Source organism: Bos mutus, chromosome 23 (assembly GCF_027580195.1).
Source record: "Bos mutus isolate GX-2022 chromosome 23, NWIPB_WYAK_1.1, whole genome shotgun sequence".
NCBI lineage: Eukaryota > Metazoa > Chordata > Mammalia > Artiodactyla > Bovidae > Bos > Bos mutus.
The window spans coordinates 2776054-2798577 of NC_091639.1; the positions used below are offsets into that span (position 1 = coordinate 2776054).

At 52.5% G+C, this 22524-nt stretch overlaps 1 protein-coding gene across 1 annotated transcript in view; it reads left to right on the forward strand.

Annotated features, from left to right (window-relative positions):
* The window catches only part of CDYL (chromodomain Y like), a 96939-nt gene extending 74694 nt beyond the window's left edge, over window positions 1–22245 (forward strand). Inside the window, exons 3-7 of the mRNA XM_070360749.1 lie at window positions 12075–12331; window positions 13416–13588; window positions 18152–18362; window positions 19796–19939; window positions 20672–22245. Coding sequence (XP_070216850.1) covers window positions 12075–12331; window positions 13416–13588; window positions 18152–18362; window positions 19796–19939; window positions 20672–20830 — 944 coding nt within the window. The 3' untranslated portion in view covers window positions 20831–22245. The remainder of the gene's footprint in view (window positions 1–12074; window positions 12332–13415; window positions 13589–18151; window positions 18363–19795; window positions 19940–20671) is intronic.
* Window positions 22246–22524: the final 279 nt, after the last annotated feature.

Here is a 22524-nt window from a genome sequence, read left to right on the forward strand (position 1 = left end):
GGGACGGCAAAGGGCGTGGATACAGTGGAGTTCAGAATTGGGTCCGTAGTTAGTTAAAAGGTTCACTCTATTTCCAGCAGTGTTTTATCACGAGTTAATATTGCATTGCCTACATCTGTTGAGATTTTTCTTTCCCATTTGTTCCTTTAAACGAGTCAGTTACTCTGGGTTCTGCTCCTTCCTCATCCCCTCCCCCTAAACACCAAGTCAGCCTTGAGTTCCTAGAATTAAAATTAACTCAGCTTGGCTATGATACTTTATGCTGTTTATACACGGTTGCGTTTGCTTTACTAAATAATATTATAGATGTAAGATCCTAACTTATTATTGGCATTGACCTGTAATGTTCCCCTCTTGGAATAGTAATCTGACTGTTCAGATTTCACTGTTTTTAATCTTACGGTAACTTATGTAATTTGAATGTAAACATATATGTTATATCAACAACTATCTATTGAGGTTCTGTTATTTGAATAGGTAATTTTTTTGTTTGGAAAAATGAGATAGAGATCACATACCGTAAAATGCGTGCTCTGAAAGTGCTGTACTTCAGATTTTATTAAACACATCCTCCTGTTATGCAGCCTAGCCGCTGTTCCGATCCTCAACATTGTCTTCACTTCAGAAGGAGATTAGCCTGTTGGAATCCTGCCCCTGTCCACGCTCCTCCCAGCCCCTGGCGACTAGTAACTCGCTCTCCGCTCTGCGGGTTTGCCTGTTCTAGACAGTTCACGTAAATGAAATCGCCTGGGTGGATTTTCTGTGTTCTTTGTTTGGCGTGTTTTCAGAGTTCATCCGTGTTACAGTGGTAAGTGGACGCCTCATCCCTTTTTCGGCTGGATAATACTCTATAGTGTGAATATTGCACATTGTTGGTGGACGTCTGGGTCACTCCCTTGTTTAGCTGCTGCGCGTAACGCTGCTGTGAACACGTGTGTGCGTGCTCTTGCGTGGCTGTGTTTTCGGTGTTCTTGGTTAAATCCCTGGAGCGGGGTCACTGGGTGGGTGACTGTGTCTTCAGTACAGACAACGTACTTTACCCTTCTTCCGGGAGGTGATTCTTCACACCAGATGTTTTGAACGTTAAAGATATTCTGTGTTCCTATGAGTAAATTTCCTTTAGGTCCTCATGAGAGAAATCTTGACTAAAAAGAAGCTGAATCCTGAGTGAGCGTCACAGGGAATGCTTCCTGAAAGTTCCCTGTGGGTTGAATTTTTACCCAGTTCTCGTCTGAAAACTCCCTGAAAGTGCAATCAGAGCCTGTCTGGAAGGGCCAGTGATGAGCCCGGGGCGGCCGTCTCTGGCGCCAGGCCCACCCTGCGGCCTGTGTGACCCTCCCCTTCCTCCGGGTGGTCACCCTAGCCCAGCGGCTGAGCTCTGAGGACAGGCATCAAGTCCTCACCGCCTGTTTGCTTTTAAAATAAAACCATACCTTCTCATTTTCTCATGGAGCGTCCTAAGTTCAGGGACACTCAGTGTCTCTGCGGTGGAGGTCCAGCCCCATGTCCATGCCGGGCGGGTCTGGGGGCCAACGAGGGGCTGGCACATCCCCACTCCTCCCCTCTGCCTGGATCAGCTCTGCGTCTGAGGCTCCGTGTTGGAGTCTGTTCAAGGAGGAAAACCCTCGTGTGTGTGGGGGAGCGCGGGGAGAGCCACCTCCTTGGTACACTCGGGGAGCCACTGAGCGTGCGGTCCGCTCTGTTGTGTGCTCGGTCATGTCTGGCTTTCTGTGACCCCATGGACTTGGCTTCCCTGAGAGCTCAGCTGGCAAAGAATCCGCCTGCAGTGCAGGAGACCCAGTTGGACTCCTGGGTCAGGAGGATCCCCCGGAGAAGGGATCGGCTACCCACTCCAGTATTCTTGGGCTTTCCTGGTGGCTCAGCTGCCTGCAGTGTGGCAGACCTGGGTTCGATCCCTGGGTTGGGAAGATCCCCCGGAGAAGGGAAAGGCCACCCACCCCCGTGTTCTGGCCTGGAGAATTCTGTGGACCATGTGGTCCTTGGGGTCTCAAAGAGTCAGACACGCCTGCGCGACTCTCACTTTCCTTCCGCCGTGTGCTGTCTCTTAGCCTTTGCTGTCTCTTGTTCCTTCTGGTTTGGGGAGCCCTGCGTGTGTGTGTGTTTGTTTCTTGATCTTTCAAAGACCTTCAGGGAGGGACTTCTCTTGGGTCTTAGAAGTACCAGGTCATCGACTTAAGCAGTGCATTTCTCATTTAGAATCATCTTTCACTGGGGTTTCCAGCCTTGCCCTGGCCTCCAGGAAGCCCAGAGCGAAGTCTGTGTTCTGCTCTTGCTGACCAGGTGCAGGACCTCAGCTTCCCGCGGTGCTGTCACCCAGCTTCACCTTGTTGAGGGCGAGTTGTGCATTCAGCAGCTTTGCCTTTGTGGCTTTACTGATCTCTCCTGCCCATCGAGGTCTAGACACACACTGAGCTGCGAACCTCGAGTCGTGGTAGAGTTTCAGAACACAGTTGAAGTTGGTGCAGGTGCTCTTCTGATTTAAGCTGTTGCTAATTCAGAGATGAGGTGAGGGTTGGGAGAAAGTCATTTCACATGAAGAACCCAGGTCTCCCACATTGCAGGCAGATTCTTTACCAGTGAATCCGCCTGCAACGTCGGAGACCTGGGTTCGATCCCTGGGTTGGGAAGATCCCCCGAGAAGGGAAAGGCCCCACCCTCCCCAGTATTCTGGCCTGGGGAATTCCGTGGACTGTATAGTCCGTGGGGTCACCAAGAGTCAGACGCGACTGAGCAGCGTCGCTTTACACAAGGGAGGAGTGCTGCTCTGCTGTCCTCTGACGCGTGGTTCGCAAGACCCAGGCTGCGACGGGACGTGCGGACGGCACGGGAAGTCCCGATGACAGAGGTCACCCCTGGTCCCTAGCTGTTGGCTTTGCAGGTGGAAGGCTGAAGTAGGCCTCCGTGTGAATATCACAAACAACTTGACCTCGTGAGCCTCACTCTGGGTGATAGCGTGTGATCCAAGAAGGGGTGTTGGCGTCTCGGCCTCTGTGAGGCGCCCCTGCACCACCACTAGGAAATCAGCACTGGAGCGTTTTAGCCAGGAATGTACTGAATGCAGTAAATGTAGACTGAGCTGATGGTATCTGGAGTGCAGCCTGGGTTGTACTCTACATATATCTGACCACAAGTATGTCTTCCTTTAATATGTAGGATTTAAAATTATTGGGCAGGCACTATTAAACAGGGAAATCAGATTATAATCAATTCCTTACTTCTCTTACTGAAGCAGTAGTTGCAAAAGCTGGTTCTAAAAGTCAAGGCAAGTTTTATAAAGAAAAGCGTTGAGCGAATTCAGTCCTGTGTGAAATAAGGTAGGGTTGTTTTTGCAAGAAATAAAATTTTTGTAGGTAAGATGAATAGTAAGCTTCCACTGCTGAAGACTCACAGCGTGTGGGTAGTTGTTATTCTTCTTGTAGTTGTTTTTCTTCAGAATCCTTTATTTCAGGACTAAAGAGTGTGGGTCTGATAATTTTCTGTTCCTTTTTTGAAACTTTAAAGTGACACAGCATAAAGATTTTTGCTAAGCTTTTTTCTCTCCAGCGTATGACTTAAACTGGAAGCTGTTAGTGAGAAACTAAAGGGCATTGCATTAAACCATCACCAGTCTTACTGGATTCACTTTAGGAACTTATCCTGATACGTGTATTTAGAATGATAGAATTTATATTGGTGGTAGTTTTTCCTTTTTATTTTACTTTTTCATAAGTAAAACGAAACTAAATAGCTTGAGTTTGCATCTGTAATTAAGATTTGACTCCCTGTGTGAAAGTTTCCCATCAGCCGCTTCAGAGAGCGCACTTCCCCAGTGAGGGTCTCCAGCCCTCAGTCTGAGACACTGCTGCCAACAGCTTTGGGACGTGTGACTGCCTTTTCTGCTGAGCTGAGTAAAAGTGACGCTCAGACTTCCCTCTGATCACTGAGGGCTCCCTGCTTCTCTGGATCCAGGAACCCAAGTCCCCTGAGGGATGAGTGCCCTCTGGGCAGCTCAGCTGAACCCCCAGGGAAGATTGGAGCCGGCAGTAGGCTCTTCTGCACAAGACAGGCTGCAGAGGACTGACCTTTGTGCCAGGAAACCTCTGAACACAGCACAGACTCTCTGTGTCTCTGGTTGTGACCTGAACTGATGGTAGATGTTTGCAGAGTTTTTGGTGACATTCAGCAATACGTGAACCGTGAACTTCCAGATGTTCAAGCTGGTTTTAGAAAAGGTAGAGGAACTAGAGATCAAATTGCCAACATTCTCTGGATCATCGAAAAAGCAAGAGAGTTCCAGAAAAACATCTATTTCTGCTTTATTGACTATGCCAAAGCCTTTGACTGTGTAGATCACAATAAACTGTGGAAAATTCTGAAAGAGATGGGAATACCAGACCACCTGATCTGCCTCTTGAGAAATTTGTATGCAGGTCAGGAAGCAACAGTTAGAACTGGACATGGAACAACAGACTGGTTCCAAATAGGAAAAGGAGTACGTCAAGGCTGTATATTGTCACCCTGCTTGTTTAACTTCTATGCAGAGTACATCATAAGAAACGCTGGGCTGGAAGAAGCACAAGCTGGAATCAAGATTGCCAGGAGAAATATCAATAACCTCAGATATGCAGATGACACCACCCTTATGGCAGAAAGTGAGGAGGAACTCAAAAGCCCCTTGATGAAAGTGAAAGTGGAGAGTGAAAAAGTTGGCTTAAAGCTCAACATTCAGAAAACGAAGATCATGGCATCCGGTCCCATCACTTCATGGCAAATAGATCCCACCCTCGGAGAGGCAGGCGGCCTCCTGTGTACCTGCAGACTGCAAGGCTGGCTGGGAGAAAGGGAGCCCTGGCCATAGGGAAACAAATACTGTGTTTAATAAGGATTTTGTCTCTAGATCAAGAACTCTAAACCGGCTACAGATGCTTGTACAGTTTGTGTTTGATTGTAGTAACCTTTCTAGCGTTTGTCTCCTCCGCTTCCCTATCCCAGGAAAACCAGAGAAACTTAGCGAGAAAGTGGAAGTCATCACAGTCCAGTCCATGACTTGGATCTTCTCCAAGAGTTTGGTTATAATTGCTAATTAAACTCAGTCTAGCTAATTTAGGAAAATACTAAATACAACTTCATAAGATTAAACATAGAATTACCATATGGTCTATTTTTCTGTCAACAGATACAGATTTGTATATAACCATGGAATTACTAATTCTACTTCTAGGTTAACATCCAGAGAATTGGACGTAGGGTCAGGTATTTGTCCACTCGTGAATACGAATGTCCATACAGCGTTATTCACAACAGGCAAAACGTGGAAGCAACCCAGATAGCCACTGGGGAATGAAAGTGAAGTCGCTCAGTCGTCCAACTCTTTGCAACCCTCTGGACTGTAGTCTGCCAGACTTCTCCATCCATGGGATTTTCCAGGCAAGAATACTGGAGTGGGTTGCCATTTTCTTCTCCAGGGGATTTTTCCAACCCAGGGATCAAACTCAGGTCTCCAGCATTACAGGCAGACTCTACTCTCTGAGCCACCAGGGAATCCTTGAATAAACAAAATGTGTTTTTTTTTTTTGGAATGGAGTATTCTTCATCCTTAGAAAAGAATGATGTTCTTACACAGGCTACAGCAGGGATGCACCTCGAAGATATTACGCTAAATGAAACATGTCAGACACAGAAGAACAAATATGGAACGACTGTGCCTACGTGAGGCGACTAGAGCCGTGATGTTCGTGGACGCGGGAAGGAGGGGGACGGTTGCCTGGAGAATGAGGGGTGAGCGTTCTGCGGCTCACAGGCTCGCCTTGGGGAGCGGAGGGTTCTAAGATGGGCGGTGGTGGTTGTCCATCGTTGTGGGTGCACTCAGTACACCCACACACCGAACTGTGTGCTCAAAAGTGATTAAAATGGTAAATGCCGTGTGATTTTGCCATAGTAAAAATTATGTTCCAAATTATGTTTGCTAATATTTTATTTAAGACAGAAGTGTGTGTGTGTGTTTGTGTCAAAGCTAAGCTGAAGCTGTTTCTCTGAGTGCTTAGACTGCCCCTTCCCCATGCCTGGCCTGGCAGCAGGAGTTCCAGGTGACAGACAGCCCCGAGGTTTTCCATTGGACAGGCAGGTCCAGTGGGGAGTTGCAGGCACCCTCTGACCTTCTGGATGGGGACTCCGTGACCTCAGGAGGGCAGCTGAACGTCGGACCTCGGTTTTCATCTTGTAAAACCAATTCAGTGAGACGCCCGGTACCCCGAGTGCCAACAGGCCCACGATGTCTGTCGTCCCCTCCGCCTCCCCGTCGTGACTTCTTGAGACACTCTCCATTGGTGACTGGCGTTTCCCCCTCTTGCTTTCTGGGAAGGATAGGGGAAAAGGATCGTCACTGAACGGGAAGCCATCTGACAGCAGGTGTTTGCGCTCCTCCGTGGCATGAACTGCAAACGGTTTCAGAATTGTAAACATAACCGTTTGGCTACTGAGCTGTGAGCGTGGGAGGGCAGTTCTGATCGGGCCACGGTGAAGTCGCCATTCCTCTGGACTGCCAGGCTCCCCACTGGTTCCCCGACCCCGCCTCTGGTTCACTGGTTGCCGTGGCTGACAGAGAGGAGCGCACTCGCTCGTGTGGACTGCTCTCTGCATCTCTGACCCCGGTTGACACTTCGGCAGGTCCCATCTCCCTGCAGTCTTCCGGTCCGTGTCCTTCACTGCTTGGTCTGTGTCACATGGTCGGTCTCTCTTGATTTCCCTGTTTGTCTGTTCCAGTCATCTGGACATTAACGACCCTCCTCTGATGGGGAGGAACCATTCCTGCTGACTGGTCTCCATCCTCTGATCGAGGCCGTTCCCTCTGGGGACCCGGAGAGTCCTGTTAAGACGGAACTTGTGCTGGTCAGGCAGTGGGCGTCAGAGTCATGCAAGGGGACTGCTTACCCGCCAGGGACCCCAGAAACCCCAGGTGGTGGGGAATGGCCCCAGGAGCATGGTTTTGAAGCTGCGCCCTGATGCTGCCGTGAATCAGTTTGAGAATCTGTGGGCGGAGGGATGTTGCACTTCTCACATCAAGTGTCACACGAGTGTGAACCTCGCAGTTCAGAATCTTTGGTTTAATCAGGCAGATCCTATGTAGGTTTTAGGAAATTTAATTGGCTAACATTTATTTAAAATCGCATGGTCTTCATTAATTGCCACTTTTTCTCGCAAGACAGTATTTATCTTTTTAAACTCCTCATTGCTTTTTCATACTTAATATTCCTAGATTGATTCCCTCCAGAAACAAAATAATATCAACTGAAGGAGTCACAGCTTGTGTCGTTTTTGCTGTTGGTTTTCAGAATGATTCTTAATTCTGGTACTCGGTACATTTTTATCTAATTCACTGTTTTCCATCTACCTGCCTTCATGTATCTCTGGCATTCGTGAGCTGTTTCGTCATTTCGAGGAATTCTGTGTGTGCTTCATACAGTACAGCCGCTTTTTTGCACCCTCCATCCTTTGGCGTTCTTTTACTCTTTAAAGATAATGAGTTAATTGCGTACAGATGCTGTATGCACGTGGCTCCTCAGTACGAAGTTTCGGAACCCCTTGGCCCGGGCTTAGTATGGCTCCAGCGCATCTCAGGAAGCGGGGATGCAGGTGGTCGTGCCTGCATCCTGGAGCATGTGGTGGTACCTGATTGATTCCCAAGAGGGGGATGTCAGAGACACAAGAGAGACCCAGCTTACAGAAAAACCAGATTATTCACCTGAGGCATTTTTATTTAAGTTGACGTTTTAAAGTTTCTCGTTTTGTAGGAGAGGTACTTTCATGAAAGGTTGGAGGTGCACTGTTGTGGCCTTAGAGTTGGACACAGGCAGTGAGTGTATGACTTGACTACAGCTAACACAGCTAGTTATCCAAACTAGAAGGCAGAGAAGTGGGGAGGCTGATGGGGGTCAAGTGAGAGGAGAAAGACTGGAAGCGGGGCAGATAGAGCAGGGTTGGGGTGCCGGACGAGATGTCCCACGCATCTCTAGCTGACAGTCAGGACAAGTGTCCTTCTCTCCCCTCCAGCCACCTGCCTCCCAGGGTGGTACCAGCCAGGGGGAGGGAGACCCGGTGATGCTGTTGAGAAGGCGGGAGGCGCGTGGGCCCAGTGCTGCGTACTCAGCGCTCAGGCGTGTTCATCTGTAGCGTGTGTCGCGGCTGTGCTGGGTGCCCCCCTGCTCCGAGGAGTCAGTTCTTACAGCCCACAGGTGGCAGGGGCCCAGGGGGCTCAGCTTGGGGGGGCGGGGGGTGCACACTGAGTTGGGACCAGGAAGCGCAGCCCAAGCTTTCTCACGATGGGCATCGGGTGCACAGGTGCTCGGATTGCTCCTGGCGCACCAGTCACGCTGCAGTGCCTGCTGTGTGCCAGCGTCCCCTGTGAAGACGCCCAGAGCCAGCCTGTGAACCGTGAATCCAGAGGCCCGCCGTGGGCCAGGACCGTGACGGAAGGAGCTGGAGGAGAGCCGTGTGCAGTGACTGATGGATAAAGGGCTCCTTGGGCGTGTTGTGGAAGCCAGCGGTGAGAAGGTTTAAAGCCTGTCTACCCCTTAGTACATGTTTACTTGAAAAGTTTTCTCTCAATGAATGCAGCATGCAGATTATATAATCTGAATAAAATGATAAGCTTTTATATTGTTAAATAGGACTGGGTTCAGTGAGAGTGTGGATAACAGTGGTTTGAAAAGTCAGACTCTGTAAAGGAGGGCTGAGGAGTCTGTCGACTCTCTTGCTGGCTCTGGCTTTAGATCACAGAGAGGGATGGCCGTGACTGTCCGAGACACCCAGGCCCTCCTCTTCCAGCCTCCTGGGCCGCCTCGCCTCCCATCTGCTGCGCCTGGGTCAGCCTTTGCCCGTAGCGTGGACGCAGCCTCCAGGCAGATGGCTGGTGAGTCGTGGGCTCACCGTGTCCGCCTCCTTCACGCTGGCAAACACGGTCCTCGCTGCCCGGAGTCCGCTCTGAACCGGTCGTGTGGTGGGTTTTGTTCCGTTTTCTGGGTCTCGTGGGCCAGTGAGGAAATCCAGAGACTGATTCTCTTGTGGTTGGAAGCACATTTCATTTTAGAAATACACTTTCTGTAGCAGTGAATTTTAACAGGTCAGCAGTACCTGTTTGAGGGTATCTCTTTTGCTCTTAGGACGTTCTAAAATAAAACTTGTTTCGGGGCGGCACTAAAACGTGGGTTTTCCTGGCTGGACTTCACAGCGGTGCCTCCGAGGAAAGCGGCTGGTGGTCTCGGCGCCGCGCCCCCCACCCCCACCCCCACCCCAGGAGCTGTCGGCTCCTGCGTCTCCGTCAGGCGGGGCTCACGTCTGAGGCGGGCTGCGCCTGTGTCGCACGGGCTCTGCCGTGGGAGCAGCTTTGCCCTGGGTCTCAGCGTCTGCCTCTTCGCTGAGTCCTGAGCCATGGCTTCTGCTCTGCGGTGCGGCTTTCTGGTCCCTGCTTGTCCTGAGGCCGGGTAGCCCTCTGACCCTCCCCTCGGAGCGGAGGGGGCTGGGCTGAGGGGTGTCAGGGTTCTCTCCCCTCGTTTGTTCGGTCAACGGTGACCATGTGTTCTGAGCGCTGGGGGTGCGTCAGTGAGCTCGATAGAGGGGACCCTGCCTTCAGGAGCTTGGTGGCGTCCAGCCACAATTTGTTAGTAAAAGTCAGATGAGACGAACAGAGCTGGGGTGAGGACTGAAAAAACCAGAATGGGCCGGCACGTGGATGGTGCCAGGAGGGGCCGTGGACGTGGGTCCAAGAGGAGGCGGCGTTGTAGCTGCCGTTGAGATGAGCAGAAGAAAGCAGCTGTCAGAGCTCCAGGCCCAGAACGTTCCAGGCAGAGGGAAGAGCGAGTCCAGAGGCCCCAGGGGAGCACGGGCCGGGCACAGACGTCAGGAGGGAGGTGGCCCCAGACTGGTGCCTGTGCGCCCAAGGTCAGCCCTGCTGTGAGCACTTCTCCACCCAAAGAGGGCAGTCACAAGGCCCCTGGGGTGGGGGTGGGGGTGGGGCTCGAGCCCCTGGCGAGATTGCAGGGCCCATGATGTCCACCGAGAGCCAGCAGAGTGTCAACAGGGAGGTGAAGGCCAGTTCAGCAGGGCTGGTCACACGAGCCAGCAGGAGTCCACGTCTGAACATGCAGAACCACGGAGAGCTCCGCAAGACCTGCCGCCTCAGAGGTGCAGAGCTTGCCGCCAAGCTCGCGTGTCCAGGCTGGTGGACCCGTAGCCTGGAAGTTCCACCTCTGTGGACAGGGGTCTCCGGGGGGCCCTTGGAGACGTGAGTAGCAGGTCAGGGTGGGAGGGCCGGCCCCGTGCCAGTTAACAGCTCGGGTCCTGACAGCCTGGCTGCTGTCCCCCCTGCTCGAGTGAGCCATGGGCTCCCGCCCCTCCGGGTGGCGTGGCACCTCCACCATCCACTCACCTCCCTTCCGTCACCTTGCCCCCAGCACCTTAAGACTGCATTGTAACAAGTGCAGGATGGGCTGAAGGTTAAAAGAAACAGGAAGGGCACCTGAGGGCTTCCTCAGAAGACCCAGCAGTGCCCCCTCGCTGGTGACCGCTGGTCAGACGCTCTTCCGGTAGAAACACTCAGCTTCCAAGTCCATCAGCAGTGACCCTGAGGTTTGCTGGCGCGTCGGAAGGAGCAGCACAGCCCGGGGTACACGCTGCGGCTTCAGCGGCTGCATCAGAGGGTCGCTGGTGAACAGCGTTACAGACCGCCCGTTCAGGGGACCACTGAGCAGCCTTAGAAAAGCGCTGGAGACTGAGCTGGTGATGGACGACAGCTCCTGAGACACTGGTGAAGGCGAGCGAGGCAAGCCGCTGGGTCTCAAACGTCACTGCGCGGGTCTGTCAGCGGTGGGTGAGAGGGAAGCGTCGTGTAGTATGTGCTGCTGTGTGTAGAGCCTGTCTCTGAGGAGACCTGGAAACCAGACTCCATGACCCGGGTGGTGATGGGTCCCAGGCTGATGGGGGGAGGCCTTTTGCCATGCGCTTTTTTAGTCTTGTACTGTATATGTATTACCGCTCCCAGATTTTCCCCAGAGTGAATCTGCTTTTAACTTCAGAAATCTCCAGTTCCACCAACTGAATGCAAGTCTGCCTGTTTTAGCAGGGAGATGATCTGACTGCTGAACGTCCACTCCCCAATCCTCCAGCGGCTCCAGCTTGTCTTCTTTCACATTACAGGAAATATTTGACTCGTAGTTCATCATGTTCTCCAAGAACTTCTCTCTCATTGCGTTAGTAAAGTCTCATCCAGTTTTCTTAGGTCTCTTTCCCTTCCTTCCTCCACCCAGAGGCTCTATACATTTATTACCAGGTTAGATGATATTCAGACGGTTCACACCAGGAGGAGGATAACTGTTTGCCTTAACGTTTGAACTCTGTTTTCAAAAATTACCCCTTTGGCTGTGCAGGGTCTTGGTTGCAGTGTGTGGGCGCTCGTTCTCTGGCCAGGGTTCGAGCCTGGGCCCCCTGTACTGGGAGCGAGGAGTCTCAGCGGGATGGGCCTTCCGGGTGGCGGGCGGGGACACTGTCTCCAGCCGCCTAGGAGGCTCTTTGAAAACGCAGCAGAACCAGGACTGTGGACAGAGGCCCATACTCCCGTGGAAGCGGCCCGGGGGCCGCGGGCCTGCAGAAGCTGGGGGCTGCTTCACGCGTCTGTCTGAGTGGACCCTCACCCGGAAGCAGTCTCGGCTCAGTGCCAGACGGCCTTGGCCCTAGTAATATTTCTTTGAATCCGTTTCCTTTTTTCTTTCAACTTCTCACGCCCAGGACATGTCCTCTTCACAAGAGCTGTTCTTGTTGAGTTCCGTTCTTCAAAAGTCTCAAGTCCTGCAGCTTCCCCCCAGCTTGTTCCTTCCCGTCTTTCTTTGTTAGGAGGGAAGGCTGAGGGCAAGCTCCTTGTCAGACGTGTGGGGACAGCAGACGCCCTTGAAAGCAGACTCTGCAGAGGTTCTGGTCTCTCACCTTGGACTGTCGGTCAGCCCTGGGTCTGTCGTGGGCGTTTCTCCCCAGTCAAGGGCAGGCTGGGGGTGGGTGCTCACCACTGTGCTCCTGGGCCCCTACAGGCACCTCCCCGTTCATGGACGCGCTGACGGCCAACGGGACCACCACCCTGCAGACGTCGGTCACGGGCGTGACGGCCGGGAAGAGGAAGTTCATCGATGACAGGCGAGACCAGCCCTTTGACAAGCGGCTGCGCTTCAGCGTGCGGCAGACGGAGAGCGCCTACAGGTACCGGGACATCGTGGTCCGGAAGCAGGACGGCTTCACCCACATCCTGCTGTCCACCAAGTCGTCCGAGAACAACTCGCTCAACCCGGAGGTGAGCGCTGCCGCGGGGGCCACGGGGGCCACTGTCTCCGGGCCCGCAGGCCAAGCCCCGGCTCCCCTGGGCCCTACTCCCCCGCCCGCCCGCCCAGGGCCGGGTCCAGCTACGAACTGGGAGGTGCAGGGTGCCCTGAGCACCCACCTCCTGGCCAAGAGCCCCTCATCCGCCCAGGTTGGGGGGTGGGCCTCCCTGGAATCACGTGTGAGGTGTGTGCTCCCAGAGCTCTCGGTTCAGGCGTGGTTAAGGCCCCCTGGGGTCCAGCCCTGCAGAAGCTCACCCCACCTTCCTTCCCTTCAGCCTCCAGCTCCACATGGAGTGGCGCTTCAGCTGCGGTGATTCCTACACGGTTATTGCTGGTCGTTAAGTAGCTTCCAGGGGGTGAGGGAGACGGGTGCTCCCAGAGGCTCAAAAGCTTAGTTCTGTGACATATCTAAAATCAGAGGTGTTTGAACCTGAGCTATTTCATGCTTAAAATGGTAAGTTCTGATAGTTTGTTTCCTACTTGTGGATGGTAGGTCAGGCTTTCAGCTCGGGTGTCGGCCAGTGGTCAGGGGGCACCAGGTCCAGGCTGGTCCCCGGCACCTCATTAGAACGTTGGTGTTTGTAAATGCTTCGTAGGGACCGTTTTAAATGGTTTGTGTCCACTGAAAACACCTCCATGCTGTGCCTCCTCTTACTGCACTTGGGCACCAAACTTGAGGTTTCCGTCCCAAGAATGGGAGGCTGGTGTCAAAAAACGAAGCAAAACCAGACCAGCCGCTTCTTTGCACTGGTGGCATGTGCCACCTGCTGTCCAAACTGCAGAAATGCCAAGAGGATAGAACAGAACTTGCCCACCGGGAGCCACGGGGACAGCACTGCTTAGCGACTCAGATGCACATTCCCCCCGAGTTACACTGCGTTCCCGACGGGCTCTGTGACGACACTCGGTCCCCACTGTTCCACACCCCCGGCTTCAGAAAAGAAGGAAATTGCGAGCCACTCGGTAGACGCGGGCAGCAGTGTCAGGCCGTGAACCCGCTTCCGGTGAATCGAGTCGGGATGGTGCAGTGAGGAGACGCTCTTGGGTGCCTTTCAGGTGATGAAGGAGCTGCAGAGCGCGCTGAGCACGGCCGCGGCCGACGACAGCAAGCTGGTGCTGCTCAGTGCTGTGGGCAGCGTCTTCTGCTGCGGCCTGGACTTCATCTACTTCATCCGGCGCCTGACGGACGACCGCAAGAGGGAGAGCGCCAGGATGGCCGAGGCCATCAGGTACGCACTCCAGTCCGCAAGACGGCCGGCGTGAGCCGGACCCTGCTGGTGGGGGTCTCCTCCCCTGAGAAAAGTGATGAGAGGAGTGAGGGGTCTCCTCTCCGGAAGATGGCTAAGGCCATCAGGTACGCATCCTGGTCCGCAAGATGACCGGCATGAACCAGACCCCATGATGGGTCTCCTCCCCTGAGACCTGCTGCTAGCAAGAGTTAACACATCTGTCTGTTCTGTGGGCAGCTTGCCTCGAGCAGGTAGCCGATGTCAAGGCTGGCTCGAGCCCAGCATGTTGGAGCGGGGTGGGGTCCGGGGGAGAGCCCAGGGCAGCACATGGCTGGAGTATCCACCATGTGTGTTCAGGGCCTGCAGCACAGATGCCCCCTCCTTCATGTGATAACTTACATTTGGTCAACTCCAGAATCAATCAACTAGGCTTTATGACACACTAGTTCTATAACGTCTCACAAGAAGGGTGCAACTCAATGGACATGAGTTTGAGTAAACTCCAGGAGTTGGTGATGGGACAGGAAAGCCTGGCATGCTGTGGTCCATGGGGTCACAAATAGTCAGACACGACTAAGCGACTGAACTGAATGTTCTTTTTAAAATACAAACACTCATGTCTCAGGTGGTGGCTGCATGTTTTCCATAAGATCACAGTGAATTTCCACCTCATGGTGTGATTTGGGAGCTGGTTTCTCTACCTCAGTTCCGGCCCCCGGCCCCGCCCGTACATGGCTCTCTGAGGCCCCCCGTGCCTCCCCCACCCCATCCCAGGCGGGGTTGCCCTTGACCGTGGCACAGGCTTGTATTGTTGGGATCAGACAGAGCTGAGGAAGAAAAATCAGCAGCCATCTCGTGTGTTGAACCCCAGGTGCTTTAAATGCTTGTTTTCTTCAGCGACCCACTCCATTTCTGAGACTCCAGGATGCCCCACAAAAAGCTGGATTGGTCGTCTAGGGAAATGCCAAATCTTGCTTTAGGAAAATCCACTCAGTTTTTCTCTAAATGATGTGTTTTGTCGATGTGAAGTTCTGTTAATGCAGGATCTGAAAAATTGTCACACCGGATCGACTTAACCTTTATCTTGGCTCATTTGCGCTGAAATTCATGTTTTGTGTGTAAAGTTGGCTTATTCACACAAAGCTATTACTGTGTATATTTTTTGTTTGTTTCTGTGATGTCCTGCCTCAAATTCCTTAACTCTTTGGGCAGAGAACAGCACCGCTGAGTTTCCAAAAGGAAGGTAGTAACTAGGAAGGTCAGGCATAGACTGTGAGCTTCTCGTGTGTCTGTGGGGCTAACCCTGGCTGGGATTGGTGGTGGTAACCAGTTTGCAGATTAACTGTGATAAAAATATTCAGCACACGTGTGATAAAGTTATTAGAGATCAGTTTATAGTGTTAGACTTTTGGAGTCCGTGGAACCAGGAGGAGCTGAGGCTTGAGGAGGGAGCAGAGCCCGTGAGGAAACGAGCCCTTGACCCTGACCTTGTCGCCTTCAGTCCTGGCCCAGACCCACTTGTGCAGGGGAGCTCAGCTGAGAGAGGGCGGGACTGGCCCTGGGTAGCTCAGTTCCTGTTTCCCCAAAGCGTTTCTCAGGCTCACCGTTTGTAGGGGGTTTTTAACCTTTTTGGTGAGGTCTGGGATGGCAAATATTCTCCAAAAGAGTGGATAGAACTTCGATTTTGTTGAATGGTCTTTTTAAGCTTTAAAGGTCTTCCTTGTAGCTCAAACAGTAAAGAATCTGCCTGCAATGCAGGAGACCCAGGTTCGATCTCTGGGTCGGGAAGATCCTCTGGAGGAGGGAACGGCAATCCAGAGTATTCATGCCTGGAAAATCCCATGGACCAAGGAGCCTGGTAGGCTACAGTCCATGGTCGCAAAGAGCGACTTCACTTTCACTTTTTTTTTTTTTGAATTGAATTTTTTATTAGAAAAAATGCCATATTTTATAGATCACCATTTATGAGAATCAAGCTAACTTTGTGGCAAATACAATCTCTTTCCTTCCCACTGTTCCCAGCATAGCCTTTCACTCAGTTGAGAGGAAACTGAAGTTTAAATTCAGTGAATTGTATGGGGCACATCTGAATGCTCATGCATTTTTATTTTAAGGTTTAAAATACGCTTGCATTACGCCCCCCAAAGCAGCAGACAGACGGTCCCGAGCATCCGGGGCCCAGGCAGCTCCCGCCTCCCACCTCCCAGCGCGGGGCTGAGCCCTCGTGTTTCTGCTGAGCAGAAGAGCAGTTGTGTGAGCTTCTATCTGGCAGCTTTTGTTTGTTTCTAACATGAAACGGATTTCTCTGCAGACTGTGCTCGCTCTGGCATCTCAGGGTCCTCGGCACGGCGCGGTCGCGTCCTCTGAGGAGGGGCGATGGTGTCCACTCCCAGGCAGGCTGGTCTGCTCATGCTGCTCCCGGGAGGGGCCCCAGGTGTAGAGAAGGCTATCATCCCAAGCAAAGAGAAAAAAGAAAACTCGTCTTCTTAGGGGGAAAAGTTCAGCTCCAAACATTTCTCCAAACATACAGCATGAGAAGGATTAGTGCTGCGTGGAGTACCCCTTCCCTTTACCATTTCTCTGTCGTCACTTCAGTCGCTCAGTCGTGTCCAACTCTGTGACCCCATGGACTGCAGCACGCCAGGCCTCCCTGTCCATCACCAACTCCCGGAGTTCACTCAAACTCATGTCCATTGAGTCGGTGATGCCATCCAACCATCTCATCCTCTGTCGTCCCCTTCTCCTCCCTCCCTCAATCTTTCCCAGCATCAGGGTCTTTTCCAATGAGTCGGCTCTCCGCATCAGGTGGCCAGAGTATTGGAGTTTCCACTTCAGCATCAGTCCTTCCAGTGAATATTCAGGACTGATTTCCTTTAGGATGGACTGGTTCGATCTCCTTGCAGTCTAGGATTCTACCATTGCTCTCTAGGATCTCTATTGTTACACTGGTTTGATGCCCTCTTCCTTGTGAAGCTACCATCCCTGTCCGTGGTTCCCAGTTGTCAGTATTGGAGCCGTCTCCACTTTGCCCCCGTTCACAGCAGCTGAATGCGGGGCCACTTGGGGAAAATGTCTGCTCTAAGTCAGGGAGACAGCTTGGCAGTTACTTTGTCGACAGTCGTCTGTAACTGAGCATAGATGATGCATTTCCGTCACGGTTCATTGATCCTCAGAAGGTGGCAGAACTGAACAGCTTCATGGAGATGGTCTGGGATTATTTCAAGGACCTGTTTTGGAGGTTATCTGGCTCTCTTTGTGTCCTTGAATCCCAGGGTGATCTTCCTGATAGGACCCCACGCTCTCATTCATTGGCGTGAGTTAATTCTCAATCCCCCCAACCTCCGGGGACCCTGAGTGGGCTGAGGGCTGACTGCAGAGGCCTTGGAGAACAGTCCCCCGAGTGAGGTGTGCAGCTGCCAAACACTGAGGCCCCCTCCCCCCACTGTATACACACCCACCCACCCCCCTACACCTCCTCCTGCCAGAAATCCATGCCTGCGTCTGCAGAGGAGGGGAGACCGCATGCTAAGTTGTGACTTTCAGAGCCTATCTGAACAGATTAAATCGCTGAATTGTCGGGACCAGCACCCAGACTGTTACCTTTGGTACTGCATCTGGGGCTGTAGGGTTTAGAATCTGGAATTCTGTCCTTCTGAGCCTTCAAGGCTCAGATGGCCTTGAAGGAATTATCTTGTATTCGTTTCCAGTGTGTTTGTCCTTTTCTTCACTGTGTTCCGTCTTCACAAGACGCAGCCTCTGAATGTAGTTAAGATTCCAGCGTGGGGAGGAGGCTGCACCAGCCAGCCCTAAACTGAAGAGCAGCCTAGCTTTCCAGCCTGATCCTAAAACAGAGGCCAGCGGTGTTGTCTGGGCTGTGAGACCCCTCGCCCCTGTGTGGGGAAACCCAGGCCCCCTGGGAGGCCTGGTCGATGGTCATCGCGAGTGGCAGGAGGTGCTGTGCAGACGTGTGTCGGGCTGGGGGGTGCTCTGTTGGGTCTTGGGTCTTACACCAGCCTCTGAGCATCTCGTCTCTGCGTCTGAGTCACTCCATCCTGTCCATATAAACTCAGGAATATCCGTGTTTTCAGTTTATCAGTGAGCTGTCTGAAATCACAGACCAAGTCCAGACCCAGGCCCTGAGGCTCCTGCCCCATCCCAGGCTGTCCGTGTGGCCCTGCGCCCTCTTTCCTGCAGGAGAGCTGCTGGACTGGTCTTCAGCCTTTCAGGTTTCCTGGGCTCCTCCCTGTCATCAGGGAAAGAGGGGTTCCTGGAGCCCAAGCTGAGAGCACCCTCTGCTGTGCCGCTCCCTGGGAATTCACGTGGGTCCTGTAGCGACAGGTGCTTGCCCAGCCTCGAGGGCGCTGCTCAGCCTTTGCAGCACAGCAGTACAGGCCAGGGCCCTTCGCAGCCAGAAGGCCGTCAGTTACGTAACTGGCCGTCAGCCTGTTACGGTCAACGCACACGGCCTTCACGTCCTGAAGTAGAAATCCATACAAGTAGATTTCTTTCTGTTGTTCAAATATGCAGTGTTTTGAGTAACCCTCCATTTGTTTTCTGTTTTAGAAACTTCGTGAACACTTTCATTCAGTTCAAGAAGCCTATTATCGTAGCCGTGAATGGCCCGGCCATTGGGCTAGGCGCATCCATTCTGCCTCTCTGTGACGTGGTCTGGGCCAATGAAAAGGCGTGGTTCCAGACGCCCTACACCACCTTCGGGCAGAGTCCAGACGGCTGTTCCACCGTCATGTTCCCGAAGATTATGGGAGGAGCATCTGTGAGTACCCCTTCTGAACACGTCGTCCTGGGAACCGTCCTCGGTTACCGCTTCTCTTAACTGTAGACAGGTGTCGCTCTATGGGCGGTTCCCATCAAACACTCGCATCATTCAGCTCTTGTCCTCATTCGTGAACCCGTGGGAAGTTGTCATGCTTTGGTTCATAGCCTGTTTATTGACACCGTTTGGCAAGGTGCCGCCGTGTCTGCATAATTAACACTGATCCTCCCCAGTGGTGAATACCTGGTCTGTAACCCAAACCAACCAGAGTTTGCAGCGGAAAGGCCTTGACCTGATAGCCTGGTAGCTGCACTTCTGGGGGACGCCTCAGGGGCAGAATTGCTCTGCCGCATAACCCGCCACACCAGGAGTCCGGGCTGTAGCTCTGGATCTCTGGAAAGGCTGTGTTGTGGTCCTTGCTCCTGCGACCAGGGCAGGAGGCCGAGGCGGGGGCGGGGGGTGGGGTGGGGGCGGCGGCTATAGAAGCCGTCACTGGGGGAGGTGGGCGTGGAGAAGCCAAACTGAGGCGGCCCTGCCCACGGGGAGCTCCGGGCGCCTCGCCTGCCGTGGACCAGAGCGGCTGGTGGCTTTGTGTCTTGTTGCTGAGCGCAGGCTCCAGCTTTGCCCTTTGACAGAGTCCCTGGGGGTCCGGGTGGCTGTCCTGATGGCCTCTAGCAGCTGGGCAGCCAGGGACGGGGGCGGCTCCACCTCCGGCCTGTGTGCAGGGCCGCTCTTCTGGGTTCAGAACTCGCCTTCCCCTGCCTGGGAAAGACACACAGGAGGCCTCGACGGGATCCCTGCCTCAGGCAGGAGGCCCCGCCAGACGTTAAAATTAGTAGGTGAAAAAAGGGGCAGGAAACGGACGATCCATCTCCCACCACCCGGCTGCCCCCTGTGGGCCTCGGGGGCCGTCCTGGTGAGGCAGGAGGACACTGGTTGCTGCCTGTGGCCATGGGCAGCGGTCATGGATCTGAGGCCCATGGGACCTGCCACTCCCAGAGCTGCGAGGAGAGACGTGTCTTCGGGAGGGGCGGCCACACCTGCCCCCCTGGGTCCCAGCCTATGGAGACCTGGCCCCCATCACCCCCAGAGGGCCTCTGCCTGGTGCCACCCAAGGCCCTGCTGCATCCGCTGCTCCTCGCATGGTGGGTGCCCCCTGCCGCCTCAGCTCGGCTCCCTGCCCCCCTCATCCAGGCCCGCCCCCAGAGCCGCGTGTCGCTGCAGCTTCAGATCTACAGCAGATGGACCTTAGATTTCTTGGTTAGTCTGTGTGGTTCTGCTCTGCATGAGACCCTTAGGTTCCATAAGAGTCCCCGGCCAGTGCTTGCTTCACCCTTGGGCACCATCTGAACTCGGAGCAGAGAGTTTCCAGGCTGGGTCTCCCTGCCACCTCTCCCCGCGGCTCACACGGCCTCTGCTCTTCTTTCTTCTAGGCGAATGAAATGCTGCTCAGCGGGCGGAAGCTAACAGCACAGGAGGCGTGCGGCAAAGGGCTGGTCTCCCAGGTGTTCTGGCCTGGGACCTTCACCCAGGAAGTCATGGTCCGCATCAAGGAGCTCGCCTCCTGCAACCCCGTCGTATGTCCAGCTCCTGTTCCGCCCTTTCTCTGCAGGGTGCACGCAGAGCCAGACGCCAAGGCTGGGCCTCTGCACACAGCGGGAGCCAAGGGAGCTCAGTTAGACGTAGGAGCTGAGAAACGTCCCGTGGAGGTGTACAAAGAGCATTCTTGCTAAATTCTTGACCGTTTTCAAAGCCTTGCACTTCTCCACGTGTTTTCTCCCCTCAGTGAATGTAGGTTTGTGTTTTGTTGGCGTGTGTCCAGCACTTGCTAAAGTGCGTTTAGCAAATGAGAGGGTGAAACGTTATTTCCTTTTAACTGACACAGCTCCCGTGTAAGCTGTCCCAGACATCGCAACAACCCATTACAGAGAGTAAGTTCTGGTTAGAAGTCCTCTCGGCGGGCTTTCCCAGCGAGCCTTCCAGGGGTGAGCATCACCGGTGGGGTTCCTGCAAAGCTAGCGCAGGCCCAAAGCTGGTCTTGCTGCCAGGGCAGGACCAGGGTGTGGAGAGCATGGCTGTCAAGAAATAGCTTAACAGCCCTTTGAAGTCGAGAGTTTGCCCCGCACCCACAGCGGGTGAAATGTGTGTCACACGCTCGTCAGGCCTGGCACGCGTTAGGAGAAGGCGCTCGGCCCTCTTGCTGGGTGGCTCCTCGGGTCTGGTGTTTGCTTCCAGAAGTGTAGGGGCTGCGAGGCACCAGCGCTTGCAGCCACAGTCCCCGCTCACTCCCTGCTTGTTGTCTGGCGCAGGTGCTCGAGGAATCCAAGGCCCTTGTTCGCTGCAACATGAGGCTGGAGCTGGAGCAGGCCAACGAGCGGGAGTGCGAGGTGCTGAAGAAGATCTGGGGCTCGGCTCAGGGCATGGACTCCATGCTCAAGTACCTGCAGAGGAAGATTGACGAGTTCTGATGGCCGGGCTGCCCGACCTCACCGCCCGGGCCAGGCTCGCCCGGAGCTCCTACTGGGAAGCAGGACTTGAGACAGCCAAGCTATTTATTGCCAAGGAGTTTTTAAGTACTGTAACTTTAAAATAAATAACTACAAAACTCCTTTGTCCAAACGTCATTATTTTATACTTAATACACATACAAGTGTAAAAGTATAAAGGTGAGCTCTGGGTTGCTCTTTGAGGCTCTAATTTCTGTTATCTTCAGCTAGTACTGTATTAAAAAGTGTGTTTTCTTGGTTTGGGTGTCAGAAAAGTCTGAAACAATGTTTGTTTTCCTTGTTTTTTCTCCTTCTAGACGAAAAGAAAGAGGTGTTAGCCAGCCTCGCCATCCCTGCCCCAAATAGAAATATGGGAAGATATGAGATGTATCCTTATCTCTAAGAGGTCCAAAGCCTCAGAGATAGAAAATTCTAAATCAAATGGAAGACTTATCTTTTTGGATAAGTATTTCTGATTAAACACCCACTGATGGATATACCCCCAAAGTAAAATACGCCTAGGATTCATGCTGAGATAGCAACTGATTCTTCCTTTTTTAAATGTGTGATTCTTACCCAGTTAACAGGAAGAAACCACTCTCTCTAGGGGAAGGCTTGTTTTGCAGTATTAGTGAATCACTGACTAGCTTCAGTATGGTATCTTAAGTTATAAGTTAATCTTAGCAGGTTTATAATTAGTTTTTTGACCCTTTTGAAAAATAACTACATAAATGCTTCTTGTTGCTGGGTGAGAACTACTACTTTATATACCGTTTTGGTTTTCTATTTGCAGATATGATCGATGTATTACACCAAAAATAAAAAGTATTTTTATGTTTATAAAGTGTAATTTTTAGGTTCACTTAGAATATATTTTATTTAATAAGTTAAAATTCTTTTGGCACACTATTAAATGCAGGAACTCCTTGTTAAGAAAACTACCTTATAATATCGACGTTTCATGTTCTTGGTCTCTGCTTTCTTGTCTACACGATACACCAAGTACAGGATGCTGTGCAAGAGTGCCCTGTGTAAACAGACATCCGCATTCCCGCCAGGGGTGGGGACGACTCCAGAAGCCTGTCCCCGGCAGGCTTCTGAGCTTGCAATCATAATGAATGTATGAAGAGTGAAATAAAATCAAACCTTATTTTTGTACAGTTTTGAAGTTTCTACTTAGAACCGACCACCTCCCGGCCTCGCGGAGAGCTTACAGAGTGTAAATCTGCCTTTACTTGGATTGGTTGGTGCAGTATTTTTGCATCTGTGGGACCTACTTTTTTCGTTCTGTAGTTTGAACTATATATAAACTGTACAATCTGTAAAGTTTTTATAGAATAAATATTCAGCTGTGAAAACTGGTTAAATAAAACTAATATTTCTTAACACATTTAAAATGTTTCTCTTAATTCTTTCTTCACTTCTAAAGTTTCTCATGTTTACTTTTTGTGTGAAATAACAGGCACAGGCAGGCATTTGTACAGTTGAAAGGAGCTGGACCCATCCACCCAGGGACCTCGGTACCGACACGTTTAGTAATAATGAACATCCTCAAGGAGATCAGCCATGATGCTGTAGAAGGACCCCACGCTCACCCGTCATGGGCATGCCAAAAACAAAACTGTGTGCAGAACTACCATCCGTGAAAAAGCCCGGAACCTTCCAGAAAACATCTC